Source organism: Hyperoodon ampullatus (assembly GCF_949752795.1).
Source record: "Hyperoodon ampullatus genome assembly, chromosome: 5".
In the NCBI taxonomy this organism is placed as follows: Eukaryota; Metazoa; Chordata; class Mammalia; order Artiodactyla; family Ziphiidae; genus Hyperoodon; species Hyperoodon ampullatus.
In genome coordinates this window covers 21,785,336-21,805,224 of record NC_136918.1, presented here as the reverse complement: position 1 = coordinate 21,805,224, position 19,889 = coordinate 21,785,336, and the positions used below count along the sequence as shown (strand labels likewise).

Genomic DNA, 19,889 nt, shown 5'->3' with positions numbered 1-19,889 from the left:
TGACATTGTAATATGAAAACAGTTACAGACCATAAGCTATTGAAGCAGCATGGATGTGTCCCAATAAAACTTTATTTACAAAAATAGGATGTGGGCTGGATTGAGCCTGTCAGCCATAGCTCGCTGACCCCTGTCCTAGAGGAATATACTTCTAATAATTAAAATGAAGATTAAAAGTTGATTTAATAAAATTCTCTTCTAACCATCCCAATAAGAGATTATTCTGACTTCACTGTCCAGGGGATGCTCACCTTGGAAATCGATTGCTGAACTGGCAGGCGTCACAGTAATGATCTTCCACTCTGTTTGCACCCCACTTCCGCTCATCATCACTGGGGAACAATGATTCGCCTCTAGACTTAGTCTGGCCACCACATTTGCTGCACAAAATGTCATCCACCCAGTGAAAAAATTCTTCCTTAAACCAGTGTAAAAGCTCCAGCAAAAGAAAGTCCTCTTCGCTTACATTAGTACCTGAGAAGTTATAACAGAACCAAGTAAGATTTAAAGCAGAAAAAAACTAAAAACATCCACGTGCATTTTATCCTCAAATATGAAGCTGAAATATATGAAAACAGAAGATGACGTAAAAGGTCTTCACAAATAGGATGCGGATAGAATTGTCAGTGTATTGTGAAGCAGGCTGAAATACAATGACGTAATCCACTGCACATTCAAAGCAGTGGGACTTTATTGCATCCTCTGACCGACACCATGCTGAATACAACCACCTCTCAGGGAACTACTGACAGTTTGGAGTTGATCCTGAAGCACTTGTAAGGTAACAAAGTAAGTCTGATTTTGAAAAACATTTTTTTTTTTTTTTTTTTTTTTTTTGCGATATGTGGGCCTCTCACTGTTGTGGCCTCTCCTGTTGCGGAGCACAGGCTCCGGACGCGCAGGCTCAGCGGCCATGGCTCACGGGCCCAGCCGCTCCGCAGCATGTGGGATCCTCCCGGACCGGGGCACGAACCCGCGTCCCCTGCATCAGCAGGTGGACTCTCAACCACTGCGCCACCAGGGAAGCCCTTGAAAAACATTTTTAAATGACTGCATTATATTTGTTATCAGATACATTCACAAGTAAATATGAAACAATCACAGTATTACAGGCAGAAATCACAGAATTCTGGACACCTTAAAAATCATCCTATTAGCTTTTCTATTAGTGCTTCAACTGTACAATATAATTCACCATCATTCAATATAATTCACAAAACACATAAAAGCACAACCATGTGTTCTATCTATCTATCTATCTATCTATCTAAAACAACCCTAGCAAGTAAGCATGACATATATTATTATATCCACTTTATCAAATAAAAAGATCTCTCTCTCGACCATATTCAAGACAATGGTATCTCTGGGAAGAAGGAGAGGAGAAAACAATCTCGGGGACATATATGGGGATTCTCATTCCTATCTTTAATATTTTATTATTAAAAATAATAAAACATATATGAAGGAGATATATGGCATAATGTTAAGATCTAATAAAGTCTGATGCTGGGCACAGGTGTTTGATCTGTTATACGCTATTCTTGTATTTATGTTTGATACGTTTCAAAATAAAAAACTATAGAAGAACAAAAAAACTACAGAGAATATTAAAAGGCCAAAATACATTATGTTCTTGAAAGGGAAAACTCAAAGTTGTTAACTCTCCGCAAATTAACCTGTACTTTAATGCAATCTCAACTGAAATTACAAAATAATTTTTCATAAACTTTGACAAGCTAACTGCAAAATTCATGTGAAAGGGGAAAGGCACAAAATAGTCAACACAATTTTACTACAAATGAGATAAATTTGTCTACAGCACATCAAAACACATTACAAAGTTCTAATAATTAAAATATTGTGATACTGATAAAGAATAGACAAAGAGATGAATGAAACAAAGCAAAGAGTCCTGAAAGACAGATTTCTAAGTGATACACGGTATTTAGTAAAGTTAGCCTTTAAAGTAGTTCTAAGAGGATGGATCGTTCAACAAATGGTATTGGGATGAGTAGCTATCCAAATATCAGATCCCTACTACATTCATTCTACTACATATATATAAACACTATACACAAAGAGGGAATATTATAAAAGTAACAGTAGAAGTTTACATTTATGACTTTGGTGTAGAAAACAAAACACAACTGTAAAATCAAAAATGGAAAAAATAATTTTCTCATATTAAAATTTGTAACTTTTGAATTTCAAGGTACACTGAATTAAAGAATACTGAGAGAAAAATGTAATGAGTCTAACAAAGAAAAGTATCCAGAATATATTAAGAATGTCTATAAATCAGTAAGAATATTAACAGAACCCATTAGAAAAATTAGTAAAGTCCATAAAAGAAGTTCAATAATTTCATTAAGTTGAAACAAATACTCCCAGACACTTCTGGTATAAAATGGAAGGCAATTTGTTTGGCAGGGATCCACTGTAGTATAAAAGTATCACACATCCTTGATACTTTTATATCTAACCCAGTGAAACATTCCTTCATGTAGGCAGGCATGCTTTACAAGGATCTTCACTGCAGCAGCCTTCAGAACAGGGAAGTCTTGGTGTCCATCAGTGGGCAACTGTATAAATAACAGTGCATGCACACTACAGAGCATGCACTCTGAGGGAAAATGACTTCCAAGACATGTCAGTAAATGAAAATCACCAAGGAGCTGAATATATGAGAGATGATACACTTTATTAAACCCATGCAACTTTATTTATTTTTATAGATAACTTTACGGGTATAAATACACAGGAAAAGATATGAAAAGGAACACATCATGTGATAATAGCTGTTACCTGCAGAAGAGGAGGTGGAGGACTGACTGGCAGGGAGAGTTCAGCTTTTCCTGTACAACATGAAAGTTTCTCAACAAGGAGACACTCATGAATGCTGGACTAAAGATGAACTTTAAGAAAAACAGCACTCTCATCCTGCTTTCTCCAACAAGTCCCTACAGCAGAGTGATCTTTTTAAGAATGCAAGGTAGCTTGAGTCGACTGAAACCCTCCGATGGGTTTCCATCTCATTCAGAATACAACCCAAAGTCGCCACTCTCATTCTTTCAGCTGGCCCCTGAGGTAGGCCGAGAAATGGCTCCCCAAAAGATATCCACACTCTAACCCCTGGAGCCCGTGAATCCTACCAAAGAAGGCAAAAAAAAAAAAAAAAAGTCTCTGCAGATATGATGCAGTTAAGGATTCTGAGACAGGGGGATTATCCCACGTACTAAATGGAGGCCCTAAATGCAATCACACGTGTCCTTTCAAGAGGGAAGCAGTGGGACACTTTACAGAGGGGGAGGTGACGCAGCGGCGGAGGAGCTGGATGTGAAGGTGCTGGTCTTCAGGACTGCAGTGGTGTGGCCACAAGCCAGACTGCAGGCAGCCCCCAGAAGCGGACAGGGGCAGGGAGAGCTTCTCCCCTCCAGCCCTGCCCACACCTTGATTTCGGCTCAGGGATACTGATTATGGACTTCTGGCTTCCGGAGCTGTGAGACAGCACTCTCCTGCTGTTTCAAGGAGCCAAGTTTGTGGTAATTTGCTACAGCAGCACAGGAAACTAATGTACCCCCTTTGCCTCTCTCAGCTTTCTGTCTTGCTCCTTCTGCTATGCCACGCGCCCTCCTTCCATCCCCTAAACATGCCAAGCTCACTCCCACCCACGGAGCCTTTGCAGTTGCCAATGCCTCTACCAGAAAAGAAAAGATGTGTTCCTTCTTTCCTACTTACATTAAAACGCCATTATACTGCCCTTATATTTTCAAGTGTGAAAGGATATACAGTTGACCCTTAATCAATGCAGGGGTTACGGGTGCTGATCCCCCCCAGGCAGTGGAAAATCTATGTGTAACTTTACAGTCAGCCCTCTGCAGTTCCACATCCACGGATTCAACCAACCTTGGACCATGTAGTACTGTAGTACGTATTTAGAGGAAAAAAAATCTGCGTGTAAGTGGGCCCGCACGGTTCAAACTGTGTTGTTCAAGGGTCAACTGTATACACAATCTTAGAAGCTGCATTCTGATGTGATGAAATTATGGATGGCTTATCTTCCCCCTATTTTCTGAATTTTCTACATAAAACAGGTATTACTTTTATAATTAGAGGGAAAAAATGCCAGGGCAAACGTCAGCAGGGACATTGCTAACTATGTCTCTCCTGCAGGGCTCAGCACAAACACACACACAACATGACAGTAAGTACCTGCTAAATAGGCATGTATGTCAGGCATCACGTACAGGACCACAGTACTTTGAAATGGACAGAGCCTCCGTAACCACATACTGATAAGCATCCTTGTTTTATAAATAGAAAAAAAAACAAAAAAACCCTGTTAATTCAAGAAGAGGAAGAACTGTTTCAAGGTCTCACAACAAACCTGTAGCTTAAGTAAGTTTGGGGAAAGGGCACTTCCCTGACTCTAGGCCCCTCTGGCCTTCCTGTCTCACCTATGGGGGGTGGGTCACAGGCCTGAGCATAAGGCCCCCTGAAACACTGAGATTTAACCCTAAGATGACAGAATGCTCCTCTCCCACACCTCACCACCACACCAACAGGACTCCGGTACAACAATAGGGGATGATTACAACTAAACCATCTGCAGGATGCAGACTCGAGCTAAGGAGGGGTCCTTAGGGAAGCCCACAGACAACAGAGGGACCCGAAGAACACCAGAGGAACCCAAAGCCCCTGACACTTACAGCAAACATTAAACACAATGTCGTTAATGGTGTCCAATTCCTAGTAAAATGGACATTTACACCTTTCACAAAAGGCCTGTTCACCTCAGTTCCTATTACCCAATACACTGTATCCAACATTTAACAAAAAAGTACGAGGCATGCTAAAAGGCAAGGAAAAGCCTGAAGGCAAGAAAAAAGTCTGAAGAGATAAAGCAAGCATCAGAAACCACTCACATATGGCACAAATTTTGGAATTAGGGAAGTTAAAATTACTATGATTAATATGTTTGGGGCACTAATGAGAACGGTAGACAACATGTAAGAACAATGTAAGTGGAAGGATGGAAACTCTAAAAAAATGCTAGAAACCAAAACTGCTCTAACAGAGATAAAGAATGCCTTTCACGGGCTCATCAGTAGACTGGACACAGCCAAGGAAACAATCACTGAGCCTGAAGACAGGTCAACAGAAACATCCCAAACTGAAAATCAAAGAGGAAAAAAGAGAATAAAAACAAACAAAGGAACAAAACACCTAGAACATCCAATTATGGTGGGAGAATTTAAAAAATGGACCAGAACATCTAACAATGGTGGGAAACAGTTGATAAATAAAGGTAGAATAGGATACCCTATTTTGGAATATCAGAAGGAAAAGTAAGAGAGAAGGGAGCAGAAGAGATATCTGAAGTAATAATGGCCGAGAATGTTCCAAAATTAATGAGGCACCAAACCACAGATCTGGGACGCTCAGAAAACACCAACCAGGATAAGTACCAAAAAACTACACATATGCACATCATATGCAAACTGAAGAGAACTAAAAACAAAGAGAAAATCCTGAGTGAAGCTGGGGATGGAGGGGGAGGTGAGGGGCATAGGTGGGAGAAACCTAGAGAAGAATAAAGATAGAAATTACGGTAGACTTCTCCCCATAAACAGGCAGGCAGCAGAGTGAATAGAAATTTAAAGTGTCATCGACAGAAAAAACCCCCACCAACCTAGAATTCTACATCCCAGTGATATTATCCTTCAACAGTGAAGGAGAAATAAAGACTTTCCGAGGCAGAGAAAAACTGAGGGACTTCACCTCTGCCCTGAAAGAAACAGTGAAAGAAGTTCTTTGGGAAGAAGAAAGTGATGGTCATAAACTCCGGCCTGCATCCAGGAAGAGCATCAGGGGAAGAATGAATGAAGGTAACATAAAATCTGTTATTTTTCTCATTCTTACTTAGTCTAAAAAGTAACGGCTTAAATAATAACAATAGCAATGTACTGAGTGATTACAGTGTCTGGGTAAGTGAAATGAATGACAGCAGAGTCTCAAGGGATGGGAAGGAAGAATTGAGACTTCTGTTGAAACGTATCCGCACTACGCACGAAGCAGCATAATGCTTCTGAAAGAGGGGGAGGGGTAAATGGGGAGTTTGGGATTAACATATACACACGACTATATATAAAATAGATAAACAACAAGGCCCTGCTGTATAGCACAGGGAACTCTACTCAATACTCTACAATAAGCTGCATGGGAAAAGAATCTGAAAAAGAATAGATATATGTATATGTATAACTAAATCAATTTGCTGTGCACCTGAAACTAACACAACATTATCAATCAACTATACTCCAATATAAGATAAATTTTTTTTTAAATTGGAAAAAAAATGTTTACTGTAAACTAGGGCAACCACCAAAAAAATACGACAGAACCCCCTAGAAAGGACAGTATTAAGAAATGACTTAACAGATAAAAACCAATTACATAAAGACTCAAAGTAAAAATGCTGAAGTTGGAAAAATTTAACAACTAAAATCCTAAGACCATTAATGAAAACAACAAATAATTATTGCTTGATGAATGTGGCAGGCACTGTTCTGAGCCATTTACATGTACTATCTCAGTTATCTCTTAAAATTATCATTCCTATTTTCAAATGAAGAAACTGAGGTATGGAGATTAAATTACTTGCTCAGTGATGCACAGTAAGAGTCAGAGCTGAATTTATACCCAGGTAGCTGGCTTCTATATCCACGCTCTTTATCAGTAACTGTCTATTAAAGGGAGTCAGTGGTCTAATCACATGAATTAATTTTGAGTAAGCGTTTTCTCCGATTCACATTAAAATCTTCTAATAATGCCATCATACATTCCATGGACTAAAGTTCTACTATATCTGAAAAAAAAATCACATATAAATGATTAAACTGCAAATACACATTCCAGTGTGCATGAGGTGTATGCAATAAAAAATTATATTATCGTTGTACTTCTTAAAAATCCAAATAGAACTGGGTTACGTATTTACAATATAAACAGCAAAAGGCACCATTTCAGCGTTCCTATTTATTTAGCAATGATGCATATTGAGCAATGAATGGTTATGTAAAGCTACTACCTTTATCCAATTTTCTAGCTCTAGATAACTTTTCTTGTGATCTCCTTTTTAGTTCTTGGACTGGAATGCAAGACAGCACTTTCTCCTGGACAGCAAGGTTCTCATAGACCAGTACATGCTGAATGTTGGACTGAAGAGCTTTTAGAATGATTGAATCACCAGTAACCTAACAGAAAGAAAATAATGAAATTAGCTTTTCTCCATATGCTATAAAAATAATAACACTGGTTCTATGTTAAACATAATAAAAAAACACAGGTTCTACGATTTCATAGATAAAGAATGTATGGATTCATTGAAATATAATAGTTATACCCAAAACCTTTACAAAATCAGAATTAGGAGATAGCCATAGCTGTATCACAGTCTAAGACATGTCTATATTTTCATCTGAAAGTATGTTATTGAGGATATAAATATTTAGGCAGGGATATGTTGAACTCTTAACCACACACCTGGAACAAGACAGCACTCTAAGCAATGCATTTGACAGCTGTTTCCACTTCAAATCCCTGTAAATGACAATTTTTTAAAAACTTTATATTGAATTAGCTAACGAGGACTACTCTCAAGGGATCAGGAATTTTGAGAAATTCCTGAGAGGAAAGGCAGATGCAAATGGACTAAAGGAAGAAACAATGGCAATATGCCCTCTAGAGAAAGTGGTTATAAAAACTAAGAAAAAGTTCTCAAAAAAATCCCAAGGAGAGAGGAGCCTGAGGACCAGCAGAGCAGGAAGGGGCCTTGGAGGGAGCGTGAGGAAGGCTGCTGGGCTCCACGGGAGGAACAGCTAGACATTTTGGTCACCACTGTCAACAAAAAAGTGTGTCTCTGAGCAGTGAGGGCGGACGCTTAGACTTCTAAAAGGAAAGAGGAGTGCCCCGGCTCAGAAGAGGCGCTGCTCAGGCAAAGCCCACCTGGCGGCATGTCCTGCCCCTCCCCACAGTGGCTGAAACCACATGCGGTATTCACAGATAGGCTAGCAGGGACTCTCAGACCCCTGTGAATCTACAACAACCCGTACTGTTGAGAAGATGCACTAGAATCAACAGCAGAAAAAGGAACCCTGTGGCAATGGCAGCAAATGCAGAAAAAGACTAAAAAAAAGTCTATCTTTAGAAATGCAAGAGTACACTGGAGTCAGAGAAAGAAAACTATGGATCTTGGAAATTAAAAATGTAAACACTGAAATGAAGCACAGATGGTGTGTCAAACAGCAGAACAAACACAGCTAAGTGATCAATCAATTAGAAGATTGAGACAGTTTCTGAGGCTGCAGTACAAAAGAACAAATAGACACTGAGGATAAACCCCCAAACTTCCCAAATCCAGCTAACAGGAAGTCTAGAAAGTAGAGTAGAAAAAAATGGAAGAAAAAACTTCTCCAAGAAATAATGGAAAATTTCTGAGAGTTGAAGAAAGAGCCAGTGTGAATGGGAAAACAAAAACAAAAACTGTACCAGGTATGTAAGAGTGACATTTCATGACAGTAAGGATTAAAAACAAAATACTAAAGCCTTCAATGATATTAGACATCTCACTGGAAACAACAGAGCAAAATCTCTGAAATACTGAGGGAAAATGAGAACATACGACACATACCCAGGCAAACCAATTACACAGAAGGGCAAAATAAACACATTTTCTGATATGTAACAATGCAGAAAATATATCACTCCCAAATCCTATTTTAAAAAATTATTAGAAAAGTTATTGTTCCCCCCAAATATAATATAGCCAAAGGTAATAAACAGAACACCACGGAGTAGAACCTGGGATAAAAGAGCAGGAGCGAGTTAAATAAAAACCAAACTAGTTAAACTTAAGTTCCGATTGTTATAAATAAATAATAATAATTGAAAAGCAAAATCTCCTAAGAAAGGTGGCAGGGAAGGGAGAAGAGTAAATCCTTTCTGAGGTTCCTGTCTTGTTGTAAGATGTTGGCAGAAAAATATAAAGTAAATACCTGCATTAGAAATTTAAAGAGAATAATTAGAAGACTAAAAGGAGGATACTTAACTTCCTAATTTTTAGAGGGAAAATAATGGAAGAAAACTTGATCAATCTAAACAAAAATAGAAAAAGAAAAAAAAAACAAGAAGGACACAGACAACACAAAATAAGATGTCAGAAGTAAGTTCAAACATATTAGAATTACAGTAAATAGGAATGGATTAACCTGTTTATTAAAAGGCAGAGACAGATTAATTTTAAAAATAAAGACCATTACCAAATACTTACTGTAATGTCAGGCACTGTATCAAGCACTGGGCATGGGTGCACAAAACAGACATCATCACTTTACAGTCTGAAGGGGAAGGCATTAAACAAGAAACGACAGAATCTTCACATGAAGTCGACAAATGTTTGTGTGTAAATGTGTGTGTGCATATGTGTTAGATGATGGAAAAATAATGGAGACCAAACCAGACAAGGACATTATCCTCCCAGAGTAGGGAGTCTGTGGACACAGAAACAAATATTGCTACAATGATGCTAATTTAGTCAAATATTTAAGGAGCCTTTATTACCTGTTAGGTACAGGGGATATAACGGTTAGACAGTTTATTCATATGTATGGTAAGAGTTATAAAGCAAACACAAAGGACAGTTAACTGTACAACTAGAATTCCCTGGAGAAATGATATTTGCAGTAAAACATGAAGGATGAGAAGCAGCTGGTAACCAGGCAAGGGAGAAGACCATTCCTGTCACAGGGAGCAATGTGTAGGTAGCCGGGGAGTCTGCACAGGGGGATACACTTAACATGCTGTGAAGGATCAGAGAGAAAGTCAGTGTGTCTGGAGCACAGAACACCCAGGGGAAATGATGGAGCGAGACAGCTGAGCAAGAAGTTGGGCTGGGGAAGCATCTAGATCTTCCCTGTCTCTTTCCACTGTAATGGGGAGCTATTAAAGAGACCTAAGCAAGGGAGTAAAATGATCAGATTTGTGTTCTCTGAGTCTGACGCCAGCTGTAGGCGGGAGAAAGCAGGCCTCAGGAGACTCACTGGGGGACCACTGCCGAACTCTGAGGGAGCGGAGGCTTAAACCAGGGTGGGGACAGAGGTGGTAGAATGGTGAATGAATACGAAACACACATAGGAAGTAGAATCAACAAATCCTAGTGACTGAACCGTGGGGTCAGGGGGCAGTTAGGAAAGTAGAAAAATATGTGGGAATGACCCACATATGAGCAACTGGGTCAATGGTTGAACCACTTATAATAGGAGAAAAACCAGGAAATTGGTCAACTGAGCTGAAAACTACGAATGGTCAAATAAAAATGAACTGAAAAAAGTCCATTAAATTTAGCAGCATGGAGATCACTGATGATCTTAGTAATAAGATTTGTAAGTGTTAATAAGGAAAACAAGTTTTAAGAGACTCAGTGGTATAAGTGGTGTCCCGAAGTGGGCCAGGTGCCCCAAAGGCACCTGGAGCTGTACAAAGTGGTCCACCGGGATAGGGACAGAAAATATTACAACTTCTATTTATATTATTATTTTTGTCCAAAAAGTAAAGCAATTAAGTTATTATAATATTTAATATTTGGATCAATGGTGGCTCCCTCCCAGGCTACAGAAGCCATCCTGAGGGAAGAAACTCCCACAAAGTGGAGGGGTTCACAGTGGCACGCTCACTCCTACTTCTGCTCCCACGATGCTACAAACTTCTGCAGTTCAAATGTGCCTGATTCAGCGGACTTACAGATTATATTATACTATGCGGTTTTAACTAATTTAACCCTCAACCTGGCTTAAAAAAGATTTCAAAGACCTCTAGGCACTGAGGCTAATACTTACAATGTAAGCACATGTGGAGTGTTACAAGAAGAAAATGGCAGGGCTAACCCATCTATTTTTTTAGTATGAGCCCCTTCAACAGCCATATTTTAATGTCCCCCCCCCAAACCACAATCTACTGAGATCTGACAAACAAAATGATCAAGAGTATTTAAAATAAGACATGTCTACGTTCTTGAAATGATATAGTGTTAATACGTTTTTTAAATTAAAAATGTTATTTATTTTCTAGCTCCTCTTTACATTGTTTTATAATGTATCGAGTACACCAGCATACTAGTATATGTATATAATTTATAAACAAATAAATACACATTGAGAGGACATGCTCAGAAATGTTTTACTGACGGGGCACATGTTAGAATGAGGAGACCTGCAATACAAGTACATGAGGAGTACAGATGCAGGGATGCGTACTGGGGATTCTCCCTGAAACTTGCTGTGAAGAGGAAGTGAGAAATACAGGAATGCATGATCCAGGGATACTTGTGTGATGGCTTGTTTCTAAGAGTTACATGAGAGGTTCATAAACGTTCATCTGCTGGCGAAGAATGCATGTTTCCAAGCTCCCCCCTCTCTTTCTGGCTCAGCCTGTCTGGGGTTTGCCCAGGAATCTGTGTGTCCAGGTTATTCTGATGCCAATGGTCCAACCTTAGATGAAAACTGGCCTAAAGCAAGGTTTCAATGCCACTGAGAAGAATCTCCAAGAAAAGGGACAGGTCAAGACTGCACAGTCCACCTGCAAACCCACGGTGAACAGAGGAGAGGAACACAGGTACAGAGGACGGGCTGGCCTTTAGTAGGTGCAGACACATTTACTCTACTAACAGATGACAGAAGAGATGGGGCAGACCTGAAGGTGGGAAACCCAGGGCATCCACAGCAGGAAGGAGTGTGCTTTTTACCAGAATTGATACAGAAACAAACAAACAAGCAAACAGGATGTCTCCATTTTTACTTGAAAGAATTCCTATAAAGAGGAGACCCTTACAGTTGTTTTTTATTTATTTATTTATTTTTACACACAGATTTTCATTTACTGAGAGGGTAAGAACTCATCCAAAGAATTTTTATTTTCATTTTTCACTCTGGAAATTACCTCCTTCACTGTGGTTTTTAATGGCACTCAAACGATCTTGAAGAATAAAGTTTATTTTCTTTGCCTTATTTCTTTAAATACTCATTGGCACAGTGTCAAAAAAACTAATGCATAAAAATAAAAGTTTGCTGATTGCATGGCCATTATAGCAGCTGGGTAACCATGTAGATGAGGCAACAGTTAATTGCTTAAGAGTTAAAAGTTATTTGGAATACAAATGGGAGTTTAAAATGTGAAATCTGTTTTAGAGCAAAAAAGATTTTTTTCTTCACTAATCATACCTGGATTCCAATTATTGGTTTCTAATGTGAGATATTTAAGACTCTTTATAAGAAAACAAGTACAATGTGTATTTTTGTCAAATCACACAAAATAGAAGCAGTGGAATCTGGATCAGCAAATTTACTTCTTTAGTAAAGGACAAGGCTTCTCAAGCCCACCAGCCCTCTTTCCACCTTTTTACAACCCTTTGCTTCAATGGCTTTTAAATTTAGAACCTGTTTTCTTAACATAAACGTTATGTTTAATAAATTTTAACAATAGTTTTAATCAACTTGTGACTTCAATAAACATTTCTTATAAAAACCGCTTTATTCTATTTGTAACAGTAATAAATGTTGCAGAAAGTTTTCAGGAAATACTGAATGGTATAAATAATATGAAATCACTATAATTTCACCACTCAGAGAAAATTATAGCTAAAATATCTGTGTACAGCTTTCCAGACCTTTTAAAATTTAACATATTTATGTATGTGTGTTTTTAATAAGCAAAATGGAAATACACACATACACACAACATATGTTGTTTAATTTTGGAATTCTTAGTTTACCTTTTTTTCACCACATAATAATTGTCTTCATGTCAAAATATACCACATCATCATTTCTAAAGGATATTAAGAATGCCAATTTAAATGTGTCATAATTGCCCGTTGAAAGTACGTAAATATATGTTACTTTTAAGAATGGTTCATGAACAAGAAATTGAACATTTAAATCTTGTGTCCAAAGGAGACAAGGAGGAAATTTCTTCTCTTACAAAGTCTGCATATAGATCCAGACTAAGAAGTTGTCTTATGAGATTTAAATAGTTTAAAAATCGACTAACTCAGAGGTGCACAGCCAGGGGAAGAAGACGCCAGGGCGGCCAGGAGGCTGAACCTGAGTGCTCCTCATGGTGGGCTCCTACCGTTTTAAGTCTGCATTTGACGATTCTGTAATTCTGACTTAACTCTTTAACATCTTCAAGATGGAACAAATTTGACTTTGATGTGGAGACTAGAGAAGTGCTTTGCATATAATAAGCAGAATTGGTGTCAATTTAAAATTATAAACAGAACAGAGAGGAGACAAGATGGTGGAGCAGAAGGACCTGAGATCATCTCCTCTCAGGAAAACACCAAAATCACAACTAACTGCTGAACAACCATGGACGAAAAAGACTGGAACCTACCAAAAAAGATATTCTGCATCCAAAGACAAAGAAGAAGCCACAGTGAGGCAGTAGGAGGGGCGCTTTTGCTGTGTAATCGAATCCCACACCCACCAGGTAGGCAACCCACAAACTGGAAAATAATTATTTCGCAGAGGTTCTCCCACAGGAGTGAGACTTCTGAGCCCCATGTCAGGCTCTCCAGCCTGGGGGTCTCACATCAGGAGGAGGAGCCCCCAGAGCATTTGGCTTTGAAGGCCAGCAGGGTTTGAGTAAGAGCTCCACAGGACTGGGGGAAACAGAGGCTCTACTCTTGGAGGGGACACACAAGGCTTCACGTGCACTGGGACCCAGGGCAAAGCAGTGACATCATATCAGCCTGGGCCAGACCTACCTGTGGGTCTAGGAGGGTCTCCTGGGGAGGCGGGGGTCAGCTGTGGCTCATGTAGGCTCCAGTGCTGGGACACCTCAGTCCAAGCAACCAGCAGGGTGGGAATACAGCCCCACCCATGAGCAGACAGGCTGCCTAAAGACGTCCTGAGCACACAGACACCTCTAAACACACCCCTTGACACGGCCCTGCCCATCAGAGGGACAAGACCCAGCTCCACCCACCAGTGGCCAGGCACCAGTCCCTCCCACCAGGAAGCCTGCACAAGCCCCTGGACCAACCTTACCCACCAGGTGGCAGACACCACAACCAAGAAGAATTACAGTCCTGCAGCCTGAGAAACAGAGACCACCAACACAGCAAGTTAGACAAAATGAAATGGCAGAGAAATATGTTTTAGATGAAGGAACAAGATAAAACACCGGAAGAACAACTAAGTGAGGTGCAAATACACAATCTGCCTGAAAAAGAATTCAGAGTAATGGTAAAGATGACCCAAGATCTTGGAAAAAGAATGGAGGCACAGACTGAGACAATACAAGAAATATTTAACAAAGAGCTTGAAGATTTAAAGAACAGAGATGAATAATACAATAATTGAAGTGAAAAATACACTAAAAGGAATCAATAGCAGAACAAATGAGGCAAAAGAACGAATAAGTTAGATGGAAGACAAATTGGTGGAAATCACTGCTGTGGAACAGAATAAAGAAAAAAGAATGAAAAGAAATGAAGACAGTCTTGGAGACCTCTGGGACAACATTAAACACAGCTACATTCGCATTATAGGGGTCCCAGAAGGAGAAGAGAGAGAGAAAGAGCCTGAGAAAATATTTGTAAAGATTATAGCTGAAAACTTCCCTAACATGAGAAAGGAAACACTCACTCAAGTCCAGGAAGTGCAGAGAGTTCCATACAGGATAAACTCATAAAGACAAAGAAAAAATATTACAAGCAACAAGGAAAAAGCAACAAATAACATACAAGGGAATCCCCATAAAGTCATCAGCTGATTTTTTTCAACAGAAACTCTGCAGGCCAGAAGGAAATGGCATGATATATTTAAAGTGAGGAAAGGGAAAAACCTACAACCAAGAATACTCTACCCATCAAGCCTCTCATTTAGATTCGATGAAGAAAGCAAAAGCTTTACAGACAAGCAAAAGCTAAGAGAATTCAGCACCACCAAAACAGCTTTACAAAAAATCTTTAAAAAACTACTCTAGGCAGAAAAGAAAAGACCACAACCAGAATCAAGAAAATTACATGTGGGAAAGCTCACCATTAAAGGCAAACATAGAGTAAAGGTAGGAAATCATCCACATACAAATATGATATCAAAACCAGCAAATGTGAGGAGAGTACACATGCAGGATATTGGAAATGCATTGGAAATTAAAAGACTTAAAACAATCTTGTTTGTATATAGACTGCTATATCAAAATCTCATGGTAACAGCAAACTAAAAATCTACAATAGATACACACACAAAAAAGAAAAAGCAATCCAAACAACACTAATGACAGGCATCAAATCACAAGAGAAGCGAACAAAAGAGGAAGGGAAGAAAAAAACCTACAAAAACAAATCTAAAACAATTGACAAGAAGGAAATAAGAACATACATATTGATAATTACCTTAAATGTAAATGCATTAAATGCTCCAACCAAAAAACAGACTGGTTGAATGGATACAAAAACAAAACCCATATATATGCTGCCTACAAGAGACCCAACTTCAGATCTAGGAACACATACAGACTGAAAGTTAGGGGATGGAAAAAGATATTCCATGCAAATGGAAATCAAAAGAAAGCTGGAGTAGCAATACTCATATCAGACAAAATAGACTTTAAAATAAAGACTGTTGCAAGAGATAAGGAAGGACACTACATAATGATCAAGTAAATATATATGCACCCAACAGAGGAGCACCTCAATACATAAGGCAAATGCTAACAGCCATAAAAGGAGAAATCAACAGTAACACAATAATAGTGGGGGGCTTTAACACCCCTCTTACAGCAATAGACCATCCAGACAGAAAATAAGGAAACACAGGCCTTAAATGACACACTAGACCAACTGATTTACTTGATACTTATAGAGCATTCCATTCAAAAGCAGCAGAATACACATTCTTCCCAAATGCACATGGAACATTCTCCAGGATAGATCACACGCTGGGTCACAAAATACACCCCGGCAAATTTAAGAAAACTGAAATCATATCAAGCATCTCTCCTGACCACAACACTATGAGATTACAAATCAACTACAAGAAAAAAACTAAAAAAACACATACACATGGAAGCTAAACAATATGTTACTAAACAACCAATGGATCAATGAAGAAATCAAAGAGGAAATCGAAAAATAACTAGAGACAAATGAAAATGAAACACGACGATACAAAACCTATGGGACTCGGCTAAAGCAGTCCTAAGAGAGAAGTTTACAGTAATACAATCTTACCTCAGGAAACAAGAAAAATCTCAAAGAAACAACCTAGCCTTACACCTAAAGCAACTAGAGAAAGAAGAACAAACAAAACCCAAAGTTAGTAGAAGAAAAGAAATCATAAAGTTCAGAGAAGAAATTAATGAAATAGAGATGAAGAAAACAACATAAAATGTCAATGAAAGTAACAGCTGGTTCTTTGAAAAGATAAACAGAATCGATAAACCTTTAGCCAGACTCGTGAAGGAAAAAACGGGAAAGGGCTCAATCAACAAAATTAGAAATGAAACAGAAGTTACACCTGACACCACAGAAATACAAAGCATCCTAAGAGAGTACTACAAGCAACTCTATGCCAATAACATGGACAACCTAGAAGAAATGGACAAAGTCTTAGACAGGAACAATCTTCCAAGACTGAACCAGGAAGAAATAGAAAATATGAACAGACCAATCACAAGCACTGAAATTGAAGCTGTGATTAAAAATCTTCCAACAAACAAAAGTCCAGGACCAGATGGCTTCACAGGCGAACTCTATCAAACATTTAGAGACGAGTTAACACCTGTCCTTCTGAAACTATTCCAAAAAATTGCAGACAAATGAACACTGCCAAACTCATTCTATGAGGCCACAATCACCCTGATACCCAAACCAGACAAAGACACCACCAGAAAAATTAAATTACAGGCCAGCATCTCTGATGAACATAGATGCAAAAATTCTCAACAAAATACTAGCAAACCAAATCCAACAATACATTAAAAGAAGCATACATCATGATCAAGTGTGATTTATCCCAGGAATGCAAGGATTCTTCAATATCTGCAAACGAATCAGTGTGATATACCATATCAACAAATTGAAGAATAAGATCCATATGATCATCTCAATAGATGCAGAAAAAGCTTTTGACAAAATTCAACACCCATTTATGATAAAAACTCTCCAGAAAGTGGACACAGAGAGAAACTACCTCAACATAATAAAGGCCATATATGACAAAACTACAACTAACATCATATACTCAACAGTGAAAGGCTGAAAGCATTTACTCTAAGATCAGGAACGAGACAAGGATGTCCACTCTTGCCACTATTATTTAACATAGTTTTGGAAGTCCTAGCCACAGCAGTCAGAGAAAAAAAAGAAATAAAAGGAATCCAAATTGGAAAAGAAGAACTAAAGCTGTCACTGTTTGAAGATGACAAGATAGTATACGTAGAAAATCCTAAAGATGCCACCAGAAAACTACTAGAGCTCATCAATTAATTCAGTAAAGTTGCACGATACAAAGTTAATACACAGAAATCTGTTGTTTCTATACACTAACAGTGAAAGATCAGAAAGAGCAATTAAACAAACAATCCCATTTACCATCACATCAAAAAGAATAAAATACCCAGGAATAAACTTACCTAAGGAGGCAAAAGACTTGTACTCAGAAAACTATAAGATACTGATGAAAGAAGTTGAAGATGACACAAACAGATGGAAAGATATACTATGTTCTTGGATTGGAAGAGTCAATATTGTCAAAGTGACTATACTAACCAAGGCAATCTATAGATTCAATGTAATCCCTATCAAACTATCAATGGCATTTTTCATAGAACTAGAACAAAAAAAATCTTAAAATTTGTATGGAGACACAAAGACCCCGAATAGCCAAAGCAATACTGAGAAAGAAAAACAGAGCTGGAGGAATCAGGCTCCCTAAATTCAGACTATACTACAAAGCTCCAGTCATCAAAACAGTATAGTACTGGCACAAAAACAGAAATACAGATCAATGGAACAGGATAGAAAGCCCAGAAATAAACCCATGCACCTATGGTCAATTAATCTATGACAATGGAGGCAAGAATATACAATGGAGAAAAGATAGCCTCTTCAACAAGTTGTGCTGGGAAAACTGGACAGCTACATGTAAAAGAATGAAATTACAACATTCTTTAACATCATACACAAAAGTAATGTTAAAATGGATTGAAGGCCTAAATGTAAGACCGGATACTATAAAACTCGTAGAGGAAAACATAGGCAGAACATTGTCTGATATAAATTGCAGAAATATCTTTTTGGATCTGTCTCCTAGAGTAACGAAAATAAAAAGAAAATAAACAAATGGGACCTAATTAAACTTAAAAGCTTTTGCACAGCAAAGGAAACCATAAACAAAATTAAAAGACAACCCACAGAATGGGAGAAAATATTTGCAAATGAAGCAGCTGGCAAGGGATTAGTCTCCAAAATACACAAATAGCTCATGCAGCTCAATATCAAAAAGAAAAAAACAAAAAAAACACACCACAATAAAAAAATGTGCAGAAGCCCTAAATAGACAGTTCTCTAAAGAAGACATACGGATGGCCAAAAAGCACATGGAAAGATGCCCAACATCGCTAATTATTAGAGGAATGCAAATCAAAACTACAACGAGGTATCACCTCACACCGGTCAGAACGGCCATCATCAAAAAGTATACAAATAATAAATGCTGGAGAGGGTGTGGAGAAAAGAGAATCCTCCTACACTGTTGGTGGGAATGTAAATTGGTACAATTACTATGGAGAAGAGTATGGAGGTTCCTTAAAAAACTAAAAATAGAACTAACATATGACCCAGCAATCCCACATCCTGGACATATATCCAGAGAGAACCATAACTCGAAAGATACATGCACCCCAATGTTCATTGCAGCACTGTTTACAATTCCCAGGACATGGAAACAACCAATATATCCATTGACAGATGAATGAATAAAGATGTGATGTGTACACACACACACACACACACACACAAATACCACTCAGCCACAATAAAGAATTAAATAATGCCATTTGCAGCAACATGGATGGACCTAGAGATGATCAAGTAAGTCAGACAGAGAAAGACAAATATCATATGATATCACTTCTATGTGGAATCTAAAAAGATGATACAAATGAACTTATTTACAAAACAGAAAGACTCACAGACTTCAAAAACAAACATGGTTACCAAAGGGGAAAGGTCTAGGAGAGGGATAAATTAGGAGTTTGGGATTAACATATACACACTACTATATATAAAACAGGTAATCAACAAGGACCTACTGTATAGCACAGGGAACTCTACTCAATGTTCTGTAATAACCAAATGGGAAAAGAACCTAAAAAAGAATTGATACATGTATACGTATAACTGAACCACTTCACTACACACCTGAAACTAACACAACACTGTAAATCAACTATACTCCAATATAAAATAAAAGTTAAATTAAAAAAATAAAAAAAACATATCTTCATTAAAAAAAATCAACTAATTTTGTTACTTATCATTATCTAATATTATTTTTATAATTTCAATAATATAATCTCAAATGATAATTCTTTTAAACAGATACATATATAGTCATATACACAATGGGCAATAATTTCTAGAGTGATAAAAGTGTTGATGCAAAGTCCTCAACAACTTCATACACATTCTAAAAGCAGTCACATATCAAATAAAAGCATACATTTAGACTATCTGTGCAATAACTGCCAAAGACTTATTTTAAGCAAATCATATTTCAGAGTCACATGCTTTCAACCTAGATAAAGTTGCAAAATTGGAA

The 19,889-nt window shown here is 38.1% G+C and overlaps 1 protein-coding gene across 2 annotated transcripts in view; it reads right to left on the bottom strand.

Annotated features, from left to right (window-relative positions):
• NGLY1 (N-glycanase 1) overlaps positions 1 to 19,889 on the bottom strand; it is a gene marked incomplete at its 5' end in the record, with an annotated part of 56,618 nt that overhangs the window by 20,218 nt on the left and 16,511 nt on the right. For both annotated transcript variants that reach the window (XM_079704372.1, XM_079704373.1), the window contains 2 exons: positions 252 to 474; positions 7,094 to 7,259. In XM_079704372.1, the coding sequence (XP_079560498.1) occupies positions 252 to 474; positions 7,094 to 7,259 (389 nt within the window). The remainder of the gene's footprint in view (positions 1 to 251; positions 475 to 7,093; positions 7,260 to 19,889) is intronic.